The 20,370-nt window shown below is 41.0% G+C and overlaps 2 protein-coding genes across 2 annotated transcripts; one reads left to right on the top strand and one right to left on the bottom strand.

The window, feature by feature from the left end:
- Nucleotides 1-13,048: 13,048 nt before the first annotated feature.
- On the bottom strand, nucleotides 13,049-13,855 carry LOC131220177 (uncharacterized). Its single transcript, XM_058215140.1, has one exon. The coding sequence runs from the start codon at nucleotides 13,853-13,855 to the stop codon at nucleotides 13,049-13,051; it is 807 nt and encodes a 268-aa protein (XP_058071123.1).
- An 800-nt stretch (nucleotides 13,856-14,655) lies between these two features.
- LOC131220176 (cysteine-rich receptor-like protein kinase 10) lies at nucleotides 14,656-19,676 on the top strand. The gene is made up of 7 exons (XM_058215139.1): nucleotides 14,656-14,665; nucleotides 14,943-15,056; nucleotides 16,173-16,354; nucleotides 17,279-17,489; nucleotides 18,569-18,806; nucleotides 19,100-19,286; nucleotides 19,371-19,676. Exons 1-7 carry the CDS (start codon nucleotides 14,656-14,658, stop codon nucleotides 19,674-19,676), a joined length of 1,248 nt encoding a protein of 415 aa, XP_058071122.1.
- The last annotated feature ends 694 nt before the right edge of the window (nucleotides 19,677-20,370 follow it).

The following is a 20,370-nucleotide window of genomic DNA, read 5'->3' as shown; positions in this document are numbered from 1 at the left end:
CCAATCTCAACCTCGTCCTTCAATTTCTAAATACCAAAACTTCCTCCAACTACTACTCCAACACCTCCTTCGGTGTAGACCCCGATCAGGTCTATGGCCACGCCCAATGCCGGAGTGACGTTTCATCTACTTCCTGCCAGGATTGCCTAAAAACTTCAACGGTCCAGATCATCCGAGACTGTGCCAACAAGAACGAAGCATTCATTACATACGACCAGTGCCTTTTACGTTATTCGCAACGACGCTTTTTTTCCGAACCTGATCTTGACCCCGAGTATTCCTTTCCAAATCCGAATACTGCAAAGGATCCCGAACTTTTCGATCAACTGGTAAGAGAGTTGATGACCAATCTATCCTCTACAGATCTGTCTCCGTTCATGTTTGCGACCAGCTCAATGACTACTCCTGAATTTACAATATACGGATCAGTTGAATGCGTTCGAGATATATCCAGTAAGGATTGCCACTCATGTTTGCAATCGATGATCGACTGGATTCCGAATTGTTGTAGTGGAAAATTAGGAGGGCAGGTTCTGTCGCTGAGTTGTCATATAAGATATGAGGTATATCCCTTCATTCAAGCCCCATCGCCTCGACCACCATTTGCAAATCCTGCTCCACCACCACCTCCACCTCCACCATCCGTTGCAACTCCTCCAGTTCGTGCTGCACGGCTGCCCCGGCATCTTCCAGGTGAAATGTTTCTAATGCAACTAAAACTGTTGGTCGGATTAGTTTCTTCTACTACTATTTTTCTTCAATTCCTTGTTTGCATTTCACATATAAATTCTGTTGAAGAAATAATGAGGACTCATTTGCACCATTTTTTTTTTTTCCAAAAGAAGGGCCATGCCCCTATTTCATTGATCAAACGAGCTGAAGATGTACAATGTAGAATTTGGGGTGGGTCCCACACAAGTTTTGGGTCACGCCTATCACATCGGCTAAACAGAAATAAAAGCCAGAGCAGAAAGCGGGACAAACGAGATGCCCCACCTCTCCCTGGAGAAAGAGAGGACTCATTTGCACCATACCATGGCCCACCTACACCATATCACGATGCACAGTATGTATATGTATAAAGAGATTTTGTGGATTCCTTTCGCTCATTTACGTGGTTGAATAACCAGACTTGTCCACTAAGTGAGTGGTTTACTAGGTGGGTCCCACTTTATAGAAGCCCTGTTTGAAGAACCATGATTGTCCACTCATCAGGTGGGCCACAGTCGACAAAACAAATAAGTGGTGAAGATAAAATTGTAATTTTATTTTAGCTCTCCATTTGGTTTATACACTACTGGAAGAGAGTATGAAACGGAAGGAGATTGGGAAGAAGCTGAGTCATCTTACATAGCCTTTACCATTGAAGCGATATTTGCACTTTATTGATTTTTAAATTGGTTTGCAAAAGGATTCACTGCAAATTTTCTTCAACGATTTACTCAAGCCTTCCTCTTTCTTGGAGAATTTTAGTTGGCAATATTGAAGCAACTCCAACCAAATGCTTGTAATGTTGAAGTAGCACCTACCAAACGTAAACGACATACTATTTTACCCAGATTCAGAAAAAAATCTGATATGACATGTAAAACTCAGTTTTGCGCAGTAGCACAATGACAGGGACTTTTAAAAGATTGTAAGAAAGGATTTGGAGAAAGAGGTTTTGTAGAGTGAATTGAAATGATTTTAGAATTGTTAGAATAGATTATGGTAATATTCTAGCTTAGAACATTTTATCATTTGTTAAAAATGTGTATTGTTAAGATCTCTTTAAATCTCTGGAGATCTTCTCACTCTTTTATATATTCTCCATGTTATTTGTGAAATAAAATATTTACAATTTCCACAATGTAGTACACCGTGCTTTACCATTGTATCAGAGCAACACCACGCACCTCTGCTTGCTTTTGACCTGTAAAAGAAAGCTTCTTGGCCTTTTCTCTCTTTTCCAACCCTTTCCTTCTTTCTCCATTGCAACGAGAGTGTCTCGTCGTTGCACACTGTGACAGTGGTCATCGTCGCTGATCAGGTGCTGCTCTTTGTAGATCCCCTTTGCATGTTGTGACAATATCCTCTTCCATCAAACCTATAACAGCACCGTTGTCCTCATCTCTGTCATTTAACCCATCGGCAACCAAACCTCAATCTTGCTGCTCGTCGCTGCTATCTCTATTGCACTCCTGGGACCATATTACATCATCACTATCGTGGAAAACCCCAATCCAATTGCCTTGTTTCCAGATCCACATCATCCAAATCCACATCATTGATAGATATTGACACCTCTACCTCTCTGATATATATGTGTTGGAATATTTAGTTGAATAGAATAAACTATTTAAAATTGAAAACCAAAAAGAAAATAAAATTAAGATAGAAGACCTATAGAGTTGAGTCGAGGCATGACGTGAGTCACTCAGCTTAAAATCTTGATTTTGCTCCCATTGGACAGCATCCCAAGTGCAACATGTTTCTAGAGCAATCGACCTCCTTGATACAATGACTATAACCCGGTTTTGTATGTAGGTGAGATGTTGATCGCCCGTCATAGCATGTCTGAGATCGACATACTGAAGACACAACTATTAGGGATATTCGAGATGAAAGATCAGGAGGTTGCAAAGAGAGTTCTTGGCATTGATATACATATAGACAAGAAGAGCATGCTTTGATTATCTCAGGCAGAATACCTTGAGAATGAATTGATTAAGTGTAGGATGGACAAGGAAAGCTAGTTAGCATTCCTCAGACGTCTCCCTTTAAGCTTTCTTTAGAGCAGTGTCTTAAAATAGTGAAGAAGAGTAGAATATGTCTCATGTACCTTATTCGAGCACAGTTGGTAGCTTGATGTATGTCATGGTCTATACGAGACCGGATATTTGACATGCGATAGGTGTTGTTAGCAGATACATGTCTAACTCCGGAAAGCAACACAAGAAAGTAGTAAAATGATTACTTCAATAAATTTAAGATATGCAAGACTACGTCTTATCTTTTGAAGAATTAGAGGCCAAGTTAGTAGGTTATGTGGATTCTGTTTACATGGATAGTGGGGACAATAAAATGTCGACTTCCTATTACTCATTTGTGCTAGCGGGTAGCGTGATCAGTTGGATGTCGAGGTTTCAGTCTGTGGTGGCTCTTTGCATAACTAAAGCTGATTATATGGTAATAACGAAGGCATTCAAGGAAGGTGTTTGGTTGAGAGGGATGATAAATTAGATGGGACTTCAACAGAAGGTCATGTCGGTTAATTGTTACAATGAAAGTGTGATCAATTTTTCTAAAAATTTTTTTAGTACTCATGTACTAAACATATTGATGTACATCATCATTTTATCCAACAGGTGTTTGAGGAAGGAGATGTGACTTTAGAAAAGATTCACACCAGGTGTATTCGACAACCATGCTCACTACGGTAGTTCCCGCAAAGGAGTTCAAGTTTTGTGCAACTTCTCTTGGCTTGGTGAAGGCATAAAAGAAGACGGAGTGTGCATGAGAAGTGATGGTGGAGTTATGATGTAAGGCAACATTAGAGCTGATGAAAAAGGAGCTATGAAGAATGACGATTGAAGACATGGTGGAGATTATTGTTAATGTCTTTGAATTTGAAAATCAATAGGTCCGTTGATGATTTGATGCCATTAGAAAAATATAAAAAAAATCATGTTTAGTCACTAGAATGTTTTGGTGTTAAGTTTGATGCCATCGATAGTCTGTCGATGCCATCGAAGTGGCATTGAACGATCGCGCAGAGTTATATAGAGTTGCGTAAGTATTGGATATATTTTTTATTTTGATTGTGATTCTCATAGAGGCTATATATGTGGGTGTAATTAGAAATATCGTGTATCTCAGGGCTTTTTAATTTATTCTAAATGGTTTCAATGGCTTATAAGGGATATTATAGGCTTGTTCGAATCTGGTAATCTCTATCTCTTATAATTTTCTACTTTCATAATGCATCACTGTCACTTCATGCCATGGTTTTTTTTTCCTGATATGATTTTTCTAGATTAAATTTGAAGTGTTTGTGATTAGACTTGATTGTATGATTGGAATACTTTGCTTGATTCATCTTTATGTGCTTCCACGGTCCCCCCACTCATGAGTCACTATGGTGAAGACCACCAAAATGGCTAACTCCAAGGGAGTCAGTGCATGCCCTAGATACACCTATGCATGGTTAGAGAATGCACGGGCCTGTGTCTATGCACGACCTACTTACCACCAACACGTGCCCTTGTGCCCACATGCCCATGTCTATTGTGTTGCCCATCCAGACATTCAACCTTTTTTTCAGTGCTTGTCGAGGCCCATCCATGCTACCCAACAAAGGGGATACTTTGTCAAAATTTCTATCTTGGAAAACCCTAAAATCCTCTAGGTCTTTGAGTGCCGAAGAACAAGGCAAACCTACCTATGTGCAGGCCATCTTGTGCTAGCACAACCTTGTGCATAACCCATCATGAGCCATCACATAGTTTGCACATAAGCTCCGAAGCCTTCCTGCCCATTTCAAGACATTGCTTGACAAGCTAAATGATATTCGATCCAAGCAAATGATAGCTTGTTGGAAAAATTAAGGAAAACCCTTCCTAAAAAGCCTTGAACCACTTCATTTCGACTTAAAAAATAAAGTTGTGGTGATTTTAACAAAGTTGTTCAAAGCAATCAATGTAACCAAAGCACCATAGCATATCGAGGCAACGATTGAACTCCCTAAGGCAGCTCAAACAAGGTCTTTATCTTGGTAGTTTATGCAAAATGTTCCAAAATCTTAAGAAAGCAGTTGTAGGATTAGCTTCATAAACTTGGAGGGCTTTCTCCTTGCCATGGGTAGCCTGTGGAGATTTTAATGTTGTCCTGGAATCTTCTAAAAGAAGAGGGGCATCTCCCTTCAACGCTAGAAGCTCGTCAGAATTTGCGGAAGGGTTATTAAATGCAGGCTTATCGGATCTTTTCTCCAGAAACATATTTACTTGGTGTAACAATCAGGGGGGCCAAGCCCTAGTGCAGGCCAGATTGGATGGGGCCTGCTGCAAAAGTGGGTGGTTCCAAGCGTTCCAATCTTTCCAAGTTAAGCATTTATCAAGGCTCAATTCGGATCATGCCCTTCTGGTGCTAACTTGACCCCCTCCTCGAGTGTCGTCGCCTAAGCCGTTCAGATTCCAGCATATGTGGACCAAGCATGATTCCTTTCATCAACTCACAGAGAGGGCCTGGGACCTTGGCCTCCATGACAATCCCATGTTGTGCCTGTTATCCAACATGAAGAGTGTTAAACACATCCTAAAGGCTTGGAACCACAACATCTTTGGTAATATATTCCATAACCTCCATTAGGCGGAAGAGAATCTCCTCTCGGCTGAAACTGCCGCCTAAAACTTCCCCTTCGACTCTGCTAAGCAACAGCAAGTGTGGCTAGCCATGGATGAACTGGTGCGGTTAAAACCGTGTCAGGAAATTTTCTGGAAATAGAAGTCGTATAACAACTGGCTTCTTGAAGGCGATAGAAGCACCTCTTTCTTCCATGCTTCGGCTTCAATGAGGGCCAGAAAATCCAGAATTCTAGAGATCAAGCTGAAAGGGTGAGAGGTCCTATCAGACAACTACATCAAGTCTACTGCTTGTCAGTCTATGAAAATCTCCTACAAGCGGAGACAACCCCCAGCTAGAAGGCTTCTTGGACGTGATCCCTCCCCTTGTCTCTAATGAAGAGAATAGAGGGCTGCTTCTATAGCCCTCGTTGGAGGAAGTGTAGCTGCAAGTGTTCGCCCTTCATTCACATGCCTAAAGAGTCCAACACGGTGACGGATGGGCTCGCAAGGCTTGGTGGTGGTACGCAAGGTAACCATGATTATTTTTCGTTTAGAGATCTTCCGCCCTCCATCCGAGGCCTCCTATTCCTGGATCGAGTGGCCTTCGACTCGATTCGTGAAACTTAGGTTTCTTCATTGTTTTCTTATTTACGATAGGAGGGCCTGCCCCTTGTCATGGCAGGCTCTCCCGAATTAGTTGCTTCATTGTTGTACATGTTTTCCTTTTGTTATTATGAATACAATCAATTTTGAAAAAAAAAAATTATGAACTTTTTTACCAAAAAAGAAAAAAGAAAAAAAGGTCACCGGTTGACCCATGCATGTAACCATACGAAGAGCATGTTAAGCACACTTTGTCCATTCAACAATTAATTGAATGGGCTTCTTAATAAGATTGACTCCATCTCATTTCTATTATAAAAGAAAGAGATTTCAGCCATTTATCACAAGTGTGCCAGATTGATATGGCATTGTGCGCAGACTACTTTCTAAGTGATTTATCATTGATTCTCTATAATGCAAGTAGCTTATTATTGAAATGATTTAAAGAATGTTGGGGTTGGTTAGAAGGCAAAAGAAAGATGAACTAGCTTATTTGGAATAATATTGCAAGGCTTAAAGGTAAGGGAGGTTTGGGTATTAGAAAGCTGAAAGAGGACATGAAAGGCTTTCGGATCAAGATGGCATGGGTTGTGAAATATAGGAATGGAGATAGTCTGTGGGCATCATTCATGCGAGCAAAACACGGTTACCACTTGTCAAGCATAGGGGCAAGTGGATCTGTTGCTACCCCTTCTCATCCCTGGAAAAGCATTAGGAAGTTGCTCCTGCTGCTGGATGAAATAGTGTAGTGGCTTATAGGCCATGGTAGCTGTGACATCTGGCATGTGCACTAGACAGGGCTAGGCCTACTGGAACAACGGGCTAAGAGGTTGATTCCAGATTCGTTGTTGTCGCTAAAAGTGTAGGATTTCCTAGGTCTTGAGGGACCCCTCCCCTTGTCGTTGGTTCCTGATTTTCTTCCTCAGGCAGCTTTAGATATCATATCTTTCAAGGGGGTTTCTGAATATCAAATTAAATGGACTCTCGCATATGACCCCTTAAACCTTCAAGTAAATTCTTGGTGAAATCGGCCGGAGAGGTTGTAGAAATGAGGGGATTGTAGGGGTTGGGCTAACTGGGTGTGGCACTTTAAAATGCCACCTAAGATCTCTTACCTTTGTTTGAAGATTGCTGTAAGGGGCGATCCCGGTTAATGAAAGAGTCCAGGTAAAAGGGGTTCCGTTAACATCTAAGTGTGCTTGCTGTGGAGATGAGTTGGACCAACGACCTCACAGAAAATCGCTAAACCACCTGTTCGTTGGCGATAGTCTGGCTTTTAAGGTATAGCATCATTTTGGTACCATTTTGGTATTGTCCTCATGGTTGGCCAATTGGTCTCGGAAAGAACGAGTCAATGGTGGCTCACGGCTTCTTTGGGGGGCAACATAATTGTGCTGCATGGGCTAGCCCCATGCCTGATTCTATGGGAAATCTAGAGGCCAGAAATGTAATTAGATTCGACAGTAAGAAGGTTCTGGCTGCTGGCCTGATATCTTGAGTCAAGTGGTGGCTGGCGTGCGTTAGTAAGGTAATTCCAACCTCCAAAAACCACGACGATGGCCAATCGGCTAACCCTCAAGGTGTTGGGGGTTACGGCTAAAAGCCCTCCTAGGAAAGAGTAATGCTCTAGTGAAGTGGGTAATCCAGAGAAGGGTTGGGTTAAATTGATTGTGGATGGGTCACCTAGAGGGAACTTAGAGATTTCGGGAGTTGGCGGTATTTATAGAGGGAAAAGTGGAGACCTCCTTTTTGCATTCTCTCAAAGGTATGGGGTGGGTTCCAATAATAGAGCAGAAGTGCGAGCGGTGCATGATGGCCTCTCTTATTGCTTGAACCAAGGGTTCTCCAAGGTAGTGGTTGAATCTGACTCCAAGTCAGGGTGAAGTCTTTGAATCGCCTGTTCTAGATGGCTTGGAATTGGCGGTATTGGACCACTAGAATTGAAGGCCTAAAGAAGAGAGAGTAGGTTCATTTTGTTAACGTATTAAGGGAAGGTAATGCCATGGTAGATGCATTGGCCCTTTTGGGGAGAGAGCTTTAGGGTAGGCTCTTCTTCCGGGAGGTTTCAAATCTCCCCCTCCCCATTTGAGGGCTCTTCCGTTTAGATAGAGTAGAGTTGGGTTCTATTAGAGAATCTAACACGAGGGAGTAGTTGAGTTGGCCTTGGTCTCCTTAGAGAGGGTTTATGATAGGTTGTCTTAGGTGTTTTTATATTCATGGGGCAACCAGAATATCTATTGTCTTGTAAAGTTCCCTTCATGAAATAAAATTTGGTCTTTTGAAAAAAAAAGAAGAAAAACTACTAGTTCTGTTTTCCAACAACCAAGCAGTGCCTAAATCTGATACTAGTCAACTCATCTAGAAGTGACTTATAGAGATTATTTAGATGCAATTTCCTTTAAATGCAGACTTAACTTGCTCATCTATCTCAATCTGTACTACCAATGCGCCATTCATTTAAGATCGTGCATTAAATCCTTCTAGTAACATCTAGAGCACTCTTTACACACCAAAGCTTGGCCTTTCGAAGCCTTAGATGTGTCCTTAAGTCACCTGGGTCACTTCTCCAGGTCATTACGACCATTGAGCTCATCAATGCTATACAGGTTCCTTTCTTTAGAGTTGATTGAGAAGTCGTGCTACACCACATGATTCCTCGGCAGAAGGAGCCCTCGTAATGTAACACTAACCGACTTCATTTACACACTATCCTCGGCTACCTAGAATATTCCCACCACTCTATAACTTGTTGAGATAGTATTATGTGCCATTTTGCATTCATATCATGTACTTATGCTCATGTGCATCTCATTTCATTCATCATCTATAGGCTAGATCTGAATAAAGATGAGATCACTTGCCCTGTCTCTTAAGCCATAGATGCCATCTCAATTCTTTTATTTAGCTATTTGATTTATGCCCATTGCTTGACTTAAAAAAAAAAAAAAAAACAAAAGGAGCTTATCATTCATGAGAGGCCAATTACATTTGGGGGTCCCCCAGGAGAAAAAGAGCCAGAGGACGCCTATCATATGAACAGGAAAAAAACAAAGCTGAATAGAAAAAGACAGGGGGAAACAGAGACTTATCTGCGGGTTCTGTCTGCTCAAGACCCCTCCCTGATGGAGCCGACCCTGACCTTGTCAAGGAAAAGCATACCTCTCACCATGTCCGGAAGATTACCATGCTGCAAAATGACTGCTTGACTTAATAGCAAATAAACCTCTAGAAGTCCGTGATCACTCGATAGCCTTATTCATATACTATATTACACTATATGTCTACTCATATCATTTACTGATGACAACAAACTCTTAAGATAAATGCTTTAGCTTTTGAGATCAGACTCACTTTTATAGGGTATTTAAGCATACCCACTCAAAAGATTAATACCACCGTAGCTAGTTTTGAGAACAAGACAACTCACATGAGTTGATAATAATACTGTCCATATTGCTTACAGAGTGATCACTTATCTTTCAGGTATTGTCCAATACTATTAGCCCAAGTAGCACATATTGTAGCACATGCTATGAAAACCATGCACTTGATAGCCTAAAGTAATGCGTTAAACAACTAAGGCTAGCTTGCATACCATGCAAACAAGCATCATGCATTGCATTATAGCTCACTGAGCTTTACTTCAAAAATAAGGGTTATTCCTCTCGAATGTAATTAACGGTCATGACATGTCACAACCGGATATATATGAATCAAGAGAAATAAAATAGCCCTTGGTCTACTTCGATCTTATCTCTTATATATTAGTAAAATATCTTAAAGAAATATTACACAATCCATATACGAATCCAAAAATAGGTCAACAGTCCTAGACTGCCGATTTAATCACACTCAATCAAGCACGTTTAATTAATTTTTTTTTAGCAAAATATCTTTCATTGATAAGGCTGATTACAAGGATGTACTTCGGGTTGCCCAAAATCTCAAAAAATGACAATGGGCAACCTATCATAACCGACTATACATGGACTCTCCTCCTAATGGCACCAATGCCTGAAGAATCTAAAGCTACCCTACCCCTAACCTCCTGAGGAAGCTCCCTCAAGGAAGAGTAAAAACAACATGTTTGGGTCCTGCAACCATCCTTTGCCAGACTATCAACCGGGCCATTTTCCTCTTTAAAGATATGAGAAAACTGAAAGGAACCGAGTCTGAATAAGTTATTGATGCAGGCGATCCAATGCTGCCATTTCCAGCCACCGTTGGGTGGAAATGCCATTTACAAGCTCCACCACCATCTTGAAGTCTGATTCAATCATAACCTGGCACAAACCCATGCCAACACAAAAAGAAAGGCCCTCGTGAAGGGTCGAGAATTCTGCAGAGTTATTTGTTCCCTGCTCGTAACCACTGGAGAAGGCAAATAACATTGAGCCATCCTGCCTTCTGCAAATGCCACCACCACCAGATGGCCCTGGGTTATTCAGCGCCGACCCATCAACGTTGAGTTTAACCTAGGGAGTAACTGGTTTGCCCCATTTAATGACCGTGGGGTGCATCGGAGGAGGGGGAGATTCAAGGATACCTAGGCTACTGAGGAGAAGCCTATTGGACCAGGACATGGGAATTGATTGAGATTTTCCCTTAAAGGCCCAACCTAGCCACCTTTTGGTTCGAGAGATGACCGTACCAATAGCAATCATTTTGTCTTCAAATCTGGCAAGGTTCCTGGCTTTCCAGATTTCCCAAAGCAGGAAAATTGGAATTAGGCTGGCGATCTACATATTGGGGGTCCCTGGGCCCAGGCCACCCCACCATTGGTGCAACCTGGCCAGGATGGGCTGGTTGGCTGCTCCTGAAAAATCCATCAGGCCATAAAAATGGCGCCAAACGGATTCAGCTAGGTGGCCCATGGAGAAGACATGATCCAACGACTCAGAGGAAGGGCGATTACCATCGCAGCAGACGCATGATGAGGCGAGGAGAACTCCTTTTTGCTGCACTCTTTCATCCATCGGGAGAGCACCTGAGATAAGCCACCAGAGGAAAATTGAAATCTTCGGAGGAACCTGTTGGTGCCAAACCCATCGGGACCAAAGCCGCCTTTCAGCTCTGTTCTTGACTGCAGCCCACGTAGATTTGACAGAAAAATCGCTTAACGGAGTATGGGCCATATGCATTGATCTTCAGCCTCAGTGGTGCAGAAACCTCCCCGGAATATGTGTTGGATGACGTCGTGAGGGAGAAGGTTGAAGACCGAAGAGGGGGGGAGGGGGCCCTGGCACCCGATGACATCTTTAACCCGAATCTTTGACAAGGCTTGTGGAATCACCATGCTTGTAGAAGTTTGGAGAGGGCCGAGACCTGACCAATCATCAGACCAAAACTTGCAATCCCCTGTACCCACTAGCCAGCGAACCTTGGAAGAAAGAAACGGGAGAAGGGAGTGGATTTTCTTAAAAATAGGGGAAGCCTTAGCCAGCCGCAAACTGTCATCCAGCTGGGCTGTTCTGGAGAGAATTTCGCCATATTTGACATGCATGAAGGATGCCCAGAGGTTATCAACCCTGCTAAAGTAAATGTTCTAAGCCATCTTGCTCCTCAACGCAGCCATCATGTCGTCCAGCCTCCTAATTCATAAACTGCCTTCCTCCATGGGGACCACAGTCCTCTTCCACTTGGTCTAATGCATTTTCCTTTTACCATCAGTCCAGCCCCAGAAAAAGTTGGCAAAGCATCTCTCCATATCGGCTAAGGACTGAGAGGGAATAATCATGGCCGCCATCGTGTGAACCGGGATGCTTCCTAGAACATGCTTGATTATGGTGACCCGACCCGCCTGAGAAAGAATACGAGCATTCCAACCTGTTACACGAGCAGCCAACTTGTCAATTAAAGGTTTAAACATTACCTTAGAGGTCCGACCTATGATTATAGGGACGCCCAGGTAAATAGCTCCTGGGCCAGCTTTCTGCATTTGAAGCTTCTGCTCAATGGCACGGACTCTGCCGAGAGCCAGCTTGGAGGAGCAGAAAAATGAGCTTTTGGGCCGGTTGATCTTCCGACCTGACACTAACTGATATTCTGTAAGGAAACTATTAATGGTTGAGAGAGTGGAGGAGCTACCATTTGCAAAAATCAGCGTGTCATCTGTGTATAGCAGGTGGGAGACAATAGGACAACGCGTTTTGGTCAAAAAGGGTTGATAGAGACCCCTGTTGAACAGCGACCGAATGCCCCTGCTGAAAACATCTGCAGCGAGGATGAATAAGCTGGGAGAGATAGGATCTCCCTATCTTAACCCACGAGAGGATTTGAAAAAACCTTGTGCCTCCCCATGAACTAACACGGAAAACTAGCAATTACTCCAACACCTTTCAACCAAATCCACCCAAGACGAGCTGAAACCAAACTGTCGGAGGACTAGCTTCAGGAAAGTCCAATTGATTCTGTCGTAGGCTTTTTCCATGTCAAGCTTAATGGCTATGTTTCCCCCACGGACTTTCCTATTGATGTCCCGGAAGATCTCCTTGGCGAGGGAAACATTTTCTGCAATTTCTCTCCCTTGAATGAAAGCACCTTGTTCGGGAGAGATGAGCTTGGGAAGCACTGTTGCTAATCTATCTGCTATCAGTTTGGAAAAGATCTTATAGCTGCAGTTACACAGGCTGATAGGTCTGAACTGATCAAAGGATTTTGGCGCCGCCGACTTCGGGATGAGACAGATCAAAGAAGACGTTAAGGCTCTGGGCGAGTCTCCCCCGTTGAACAGATACACTGCCACTTTGTGCAAGTTCAGGCCTACAATATCCCAGCAATCTGAGTAGAAGGCTCCACTGAAGCCATCAGGACCTAGAGCGCCATCCGGCGGGATCGAGTGAACCGCCCTTTTCACTTCATCAAGGGACGGGGGGTGCAAGCGCTCCACATTATCTTCATCTGAAAGTAGCATCGGAATGAGATCATCCACCAACACGGAGGCAGTATATGTTCGGCTTGGAGTAAATGGGTGAAGAAGCGAACTGCTTCTACCTTGATATCTTCTGGATCTGTTAGAAGGACACCAGAATGGGCTTTGATATCGCGAATATCGGCTCGACGGACACGATCTATTGTAGCCAGATGGAAGAAATTTGTATTCTTATCGCCCTCGGTCAGCCAGTTTATCCTAGCCTTTTGCTTCCAAAAGATCTCTTCCGCCAACTCACATTGCGCCAGGTAGCTCTTGGTGGCCAACGGATCGGAGGAGGGACTGAATCAGGAGAGGTTTGCAATCTCAGTTCAGCTTGCTCCACTGCACTCTCCACCAATTTGTGTCTTGCGGAGACATCACCAAAGACAGCCTTGTTCCAAAATTTCACTGCTAGCTTGGGCTTCCTCAGTTTCAGCAACAGCGCAAGCATTGGCGAGCCATCATATTCCCTGGACCACACATCCTTAACTATTTGCAGGAATCCGTCGTGAAGAAACCACATTCGCTGGAATCTGAAGGGCCTGACGACGTTATTAGTTAGGCCAGGAAAATTCAGCAAGACTGGGGCATGATCTGAATTATTCCTGGGGAGGTGCAAAACATTGAATCTGGGAAAGCACCTTAACCACTCATCATTGCACAGGGACCTATCCAGCCTAGCCCAAATGCGGGAATTCTCAGCTTGGTTATTGCTCCAGGTGAACCTATTTCCAGAGAACCCAGCATCCAGAAGGCTAGCACTATTTATAACAGCCGCAAACTCATCATCTCCTGCTCTGGAAATAGATACTCTGCCAAGCCTTTCCGAGGAGCTGCTAACTGCATTGAAGTCTCCAGCGACTGCCCACGGCCCGCTGTTGGATCTGCTGATGGAGAAAAGGTCATCCCAGAGAGAGCGCCTTAGCAACCTCGAGCACTTTGCATAGACAATCGAAAGCAAATAGGGGGTCTGCAAGTGGGAAAGAGCTAAACTGATGGACAACAATTGATTAGACATAGAATGAAGAGCAACATAAGCAGAAGAGTTAAAGAAAACACGTTTAATTCAATGCATGCATACGCACAAAACTTAATATTTCAATCATGATGCACACTTATCCACTTTTGACATCAAATATATTTTATTTTGATGAATTTGACTAATCAAAACCTGTTAAAATATTAATAACAATATATAATATATTTTTTAAAAATTCATAATGAAACCTGATTGTTCGATCTGGCAACTTAAATAGGTTTCTTGTCATCATCACCATTGTACAATTATCCATGATCTTCCTCTATGCCTTCTATGTGTCCTGATCTTGATTCGGTCACTTTCTCGACATGCTTCTGACCTAACCAAATTTAGACTCATGGCATTGAAAAGTAGTGCCACGTCGTTGTGACCTTACCTCATAGTGTAAGTAATAAGTGTACGACTCACCTACAAGGCTAGCATAATCGAAGAGTGACTAGGCTGGAATTGATCTACCGCTCGTAGGTAATTGGTCTCACAACACATGTGGTGTAATTTTCATAATATGAATGACTGAGAATTTGTTGTATGAGTGATTCTCGTATGGGATCCGTCTGATCTAACAATGATCCATCCACACCACTATAGATAGGCTTACACGATCCAACTGGGTACGGAATTGATCATTGGAATTTGCATGTGAGATCCAACTGGGTATAGAACTGATCATCCCAATTTATTTGTGATCTCATCCTAATCATCTCATAAATCAAAGTAGAGGTACATTTGTATGTACACACATCCTAATATGCATCACTCCTTCGATGTATATTTACATAATGGTCTATGGTATGCAAGAAGCGAACCAAGCCTTTAATCAACAAATCATGGCCACACCTCATTGTGAAGGCCAACTCAAATAACATGTGCATACATCATCATGGAGCAGTAACCTCAAATATTGAAAAATTCAGTATAATCCAATTAATAAATTTCTACATGTGTGAATAAGAATCTAGTAGAACATGGTCTGATACCCATGCTCCCACCATTCACTGAATAAATAAATGCATCTCTAACAATGTGTTTTGCATTAGAAATGACTAATCATTATCTTTTACTACAGGGAACCAATCAAGGATTATAATCATCATCGTTGTTGTATCGGTTTTGGGATTGGCCGCTCTCTTTGGTTCTTGCATCTACTGCTACTTACAACGAAGAAATGGAGGACTCAAAGGTAAAGAAACTAAATAAACTTGAAGCCATTGCCTAGGACTATCGACAGGCTAAGTTGGGCCATAGCCTTTTTCAGCAATGTTACCAGGGGTTGGGCCTGGGTTTAACATCTTTCTAAGCCAATCTTAGGCCAATCTTCAGCCTATTTTAAATTTTAGGCCTAAAATTTAATGAACATGCATTAGGCTGTACTTGACCTGATTCATTCTTCAGCCTATAATAAATGAATTTTTAAATATTGGGCCCGAATGTTAGTCGGCAGGCCTCAGGCTGTACTTGGCCAACCCAAGCTTTACCAGCTAACGACCTTAAGCAATAATAGTTGGAATGTACTTGAAGGATCGTATTTTCTCTTGATTGTGCTTGCCATCCTTTCAACTTGGTCTGTCAATAATAAGGCCAATCCAACTGAAATACGAATGAACAATGCCGCTGTTGTGCCCTGCAATGAATGTATAACTGTATAGAAACTTTTTTTTTTTTTTTTTTTGTTTTGAATGTCCACCATTAAAATCCTCCTAAAGCCCTTTTTTTTTTTAAAAAAATAAAATTTTATTTTATTTTTATTTTATTTTTAAAGAAAGTGGGTTCATGCCACAAATATCATTGATCAGGTGGGACCCAACAAAAAGGGGCAGGACCCACCTATCCTCTACGCTCAAGCTTTACAAAAGACACCCAACAAAAGGGCTGGATCACAGGGCACCAATAACTGTATAGAAACATATGATGGTAAATACAAGGCACCAATTTCCTATTGTACATAGACCTTTGACTATCATCATATCTTGAATGTCCAATTCAAAGCACCAATAAAATTAAGAGTCATATAAATGGTCTGGATCATTTGATCATATATTCAACGGCCTGTCGGCTTCTCGCTGCCTCCCTTTTGTTTTTCATAGTTGTTTTCAGTCTCATGGTAGGTTCCCTCAAGGTCCTTTTCATCCTGGGGAACCCGAGTTGTATTAAAAAAAAATGTACTCTTCATTATATATGGAATATATATGAGTTGTGTTGAGTAAAAAAAGAAAAAAAGAAAAAGGGAGCACTATCGCCATCTAATGGAATCATCATCTAGTAAGGATTAAGTAACAATTTCATATTTTTACATCAGATAGAGAAGAAGAAAATCATGCACCACTGACTCAGAATGGTTTCGAATCTGTCAATGAGAGTATGCAAGGTGATCAAACTCCAGAAGTACGGATCATTGACTTGGCTTCAATACAAGCTGCTACGAATGACTTCTCTGATGAAAATAAACTTGGAGAAGGAGGATTTGGACCTGTATATAAGGTAATAATACTTCTCTAAAGGTGTTTTTGTATGCATAATTAAAATCATTATACATGACTAGTCTAGAAAAATAGAAATAAGCAAAGTTTTAATTTCCTGAGCACTTGCAATGCTATTTGGATTAGGGGAAGACAAAAGAAAGGAAGTGAAAAGTAATTTTATCTAATGATGGATTCACAAGGATTCCAAGGCACTGTTGAATCATAGATTCCAATTTGAGAGACCTTGTTTGGATAGTAAGTGGAAATCTCATTTTTTATGAAACAATCTTCACCTCATATCTTGGGTTACAAAAATTAAATTTAAAAAAGTGGAACAATTGGTAGGTGGAATCCATTGCAGTTTTGCCATCCGAGTATAGTTAAACATCTTATAAATAGAAAATGAGTTTAGTTTTCATTCCTTTTGTTCTCCCTTAATCCAAGTAAGCCCTAAATGTATTTGCAATAATCTAAGGGCTACTCGCTCATTATGAATACTAAAAAACCTTATTAATTTTGTTATGTCATCTTAATGCAATTGAAAATTTGCAGCTCAAGTTGTTTGGTCATCCAAATGCAAGATTACTTTTGGAGTAGGTGAATAATGTTCAAACAAACTAGGACTCATTGGTTTCTGATTAACCAACCATTGCAGATTGGGTTCCAAAAATCAGTCCAGGAGCCTCTTCAACTAGGTGAAGGATCTTTCCATTAATATTAGGGGATTATTCTTGTTAGATAAGGTAGGTCTAGGTGCTATTAGGGAATCCGTTTAAGCAGATCTTCGTGGGTGGGTCTTGTACATGGATATGATAGGTGCCTTGTGGATCTTTTTGTTGTCCATGGCCGCTCGAATTACTTTAAATTCTCTCTCGTTTCAATGGAAAATGCTTCTTAAAAAAACAAAAAAAAAAACTAACCATTGCATCAACAATCATTTCAGGGAATGCTATCTGATGGAAAGGAAATAGCAGTTAAAAGGCTTTCAAGGAGTTCAGGGCAAGGTCTCGAGGAATTCAGGAATGAAGTCACATTGATTGCTAAACTTCAACATAGAAACCTTGTGAGCCTCTTGTATTGGTGTGTTGAAAGTGGAGAGAAATTGCTTATCTATGAATACATGCCTAACACCAGCCTTGATGTCTTCATCTTTGGTTTGGACCCTTTCTCTCTTCTTCATTTAATGAATTTCACTACATATGCATATGCGCGCACACACACACATGCACAATATGTTCCCACCATAAACAAAGCTAAACAAAGCCAGAGATCAGTGGAATGGGGCCAAATTTGTGTGTGTGTGTGTGTGTGTGTGTGTGTATTGTCAGTTTGCCAAGATCATCAAAATAGTTGCATGTCTTGCAATCTTTGCCGTTGGATTGTGAATAGAACCAACCATCCAGCGGGACCCACAGTGGATGCGGCAAAATGCTGTACTGACTTAAAAGTCATTAATCTTTAAGTAAATGGACTTCAAGCAATTTCCTTAACCTCCTTTTGTGTGCTAAGGATTGCATGATGTAATTTCTTTTTGTTTCTAATTGAGGTATTAACTACTAATTGGTTCCGATCATTGTAGATGGCTCAGGGTAGATATAATGGGGGAATACATCAGCCAAAATCACCAAAAACATCTGACAATGATTTCTATGAATAACATAAATCGACCCATGTATTAGACAAGTAAATGTCACTCTCAATGGGGATCCCCTCTAAGGTATGATCCCAGAGGGGAGAAATGATATGACTAGATATAATACGACCGGTCCCAAGCCTAGGAGAGGAGGGTTGTGTTATGCTAGAAACTTTAATGTAGAAAACTTAAGTGTGTTCTTTGGATACGAGTGGAAATCTCGGTTTTTTTACACAACAATCACTTTGTTTCTTTTGCAATGGAGTTGTCACTATAAATAAGTGTAATGGCTATGTCAAGGGATATATAATTTCTTGTCTATCCAAACAGTGCCATCTAAATAATAATAATAATAATAAAAAAAGGACAGTGCCATCTATCCTAGTGGATTTCACATATCCAATCACATCCTTAATTCAATTTGCATCGTAAAATACAGAAGTTCAAATGCTTGATTAAACATGCATTCTAAAAAACACAACCTAGACGTGATATATATAACTCAATTTGCACGTTATTTTCAGATCAAATTTGATTAAACATTCATTCTAAAAAACACAACCTAAACGTGATCTAAATCAATTTGCATGTTATTTTCAGATCCAATCAAGCGTCGTCAATTAGGCTGGGAAGGACTCGATAATATCATAGGTGGAATTGTAAAGGGCCTTGTTTATCTTCACGAAGACTCGAGACTCAGAATCATTCATAGGGATCTAAAAGCCAGTAATGTGTTGTTGGACCATGAGATGAAAGCAAAGATTTCCGACTTTGGCATGGCTCGATTTTTGGGTGGAGATCAAAGTCAGGTCAATACCAATAGAGTTGTTGGAACACTGTACGTTGTCATGCAATATTCTACCTCTCCTACTACACTTAATGCCCCATGAGCTCACATATCAAGACTCATTTCTCACATTACAAAGTGATACATGGTTTTAAAATTGAAGACACTCATCAGTTGATCGTACTCTTTGATTCAATATAAATGGGTAACACACCAGCTGATTATACTAGTCTGATTTCCTAACCAGGGTATTGAAACTGTGGGATTCACCCGATGAGTGGGAAGAACCTTTTTGTCATGTTGTAACGTGTGAATGGGTCTGAGGTCCATTTTTCCTTTGCTAGTTATAATACTTCTAATCCGTGCTTGAATTTGGTCATCACCAACAGTGGTTATATGGCGCCAGAGTATGTAAGGGAAGGGTTATTCTCTGTGAAATCTGATGTTTATAGCTTTGGAGTTCTACTGTTAGAGATCGTAAGCGGAAAAAAAAACATCAGTCCACATCTAGCTGAAGATGCTCAGAGCCTCGTAACTTATGTAGGATTCTCCCTAAAAATCAAATTAAATCGACCTTCTTAATATCATTTTCTTACATGAAGTTTGGCATTGTAGGCATGGGATTTGTGGCGCAACGGAAGAGCGACAGAGTTGATTGATCCTTTATTAGCAGATTGTCCCACCAATAAAGTGTCCAGATGGATCCACATCGGGTTGTTGTGTGTTCAACAAGATGCGGCAGATAGGCCCACCATGTCTTCTGTCATTGTCATGCTTGGAAGCAAATCTACAACAATTCAGCAACCTAAACAGCCGGAAATTTACTTTGGAGGGTTGTTGTTGAATCAAATAAATTTTAATGCAAGTGCTAGAGCCGGTTCTAACAATGATGTAACTATTTCTGCTCTTGAACCCCGGTGAGTGGGCCCATCTTAGGGGTCGACATCATGCTCTAATAGGCCGGTTCCGAAGGAATACCATGGCTCACCCTCAGCTAGTGGATTATTTATTTATTTTTATTTATTTTTATTTATTTTTTTAAAATGTTCGGAAGGATACCTTCTCCATATATGTTTCCATTATGTAACATTGTAAGTTTCCATTGTTACTACATGTTGCTTCTTGATGCACTCAAAACATTTGGAGGTATGTTTCTTAAACTTAGGCTATCAACAAGTAGTCAGATATGCGGGTAGCCAAGTAAATCCGCATGATTTAAACTGATCTAGATACATTTTTGGACCAAAGGTTTTAGGTTGGGTTCAGATCTAATATCCGCGACGTGTTTAGAAATAAAGTCAGGTTCAGTACCTATATAAACCTACTTATTGTTTAATATGAATATTATGTAAATGTAAGAAAATATATCCCTATATCAAAGTAATGCACTGATGGTTTAGTAAAACGTCAGCGAACATCTTATGAGTGGAAACATGATTCAAGATGTTCTTGCCATCTACTACCTTTTCTCGAACAAAGTGGTATTTTTTCTTAATATGATTCTATAAGAATTTTCAAAAGATGAACACATATATAAGAACTTTAAGAAATTAATTTTTTATTAATGAGTGATGGATTTCCTATCTATATATAATTAAAATTCGAAATCCTAATT

Source organism: Magnolia sinica, chromosome 12, assembly GCF_029962835.1.
Source record: "Magnolia sinica isolate HGM2019 chromosome 12, MsV1, whole genome shotgun sequence".
NCBI lineage: Eukaryota > Viridiplantae > Streptophyta > Magnoliopsida > Magnoliales > Magnoliaceae > Magnolia > Magnolia sinica.
This window is presented reverse-complemented; position numbering and strand designations above follow the sequence as displayed.

What these genes read in the sequence shown, in the direction of transcription:
- LOC131220176 (XM_058215139.1), top strand. An exon ending in CCTTGATGTCTTCATCTTTG is followed by an intron (nt 17,490 to 18,568) that starts GTTTGGACCCTT and finishes TGTTATTTTCAG; the next exon opens with ATCCAATCAAGCGTCGTCAA. An exon ending in AATAGAGTTGTTGGAACACT is followed by an intron (nt 18,807 to 19,099) that starts GTACGTTGTCAT and finishes TTCCTTTGCTAG; the next exon opens with TTATAATACTTCTAATCCGT.
- LOC131220177 (XM_058215140.1), bottom strand. Translation starts at nt 13,855, where the DNA reads ATGTCTAATCAATTGTTGTCCATCAGTTTAGCTCTTTCCCACTTGCAG.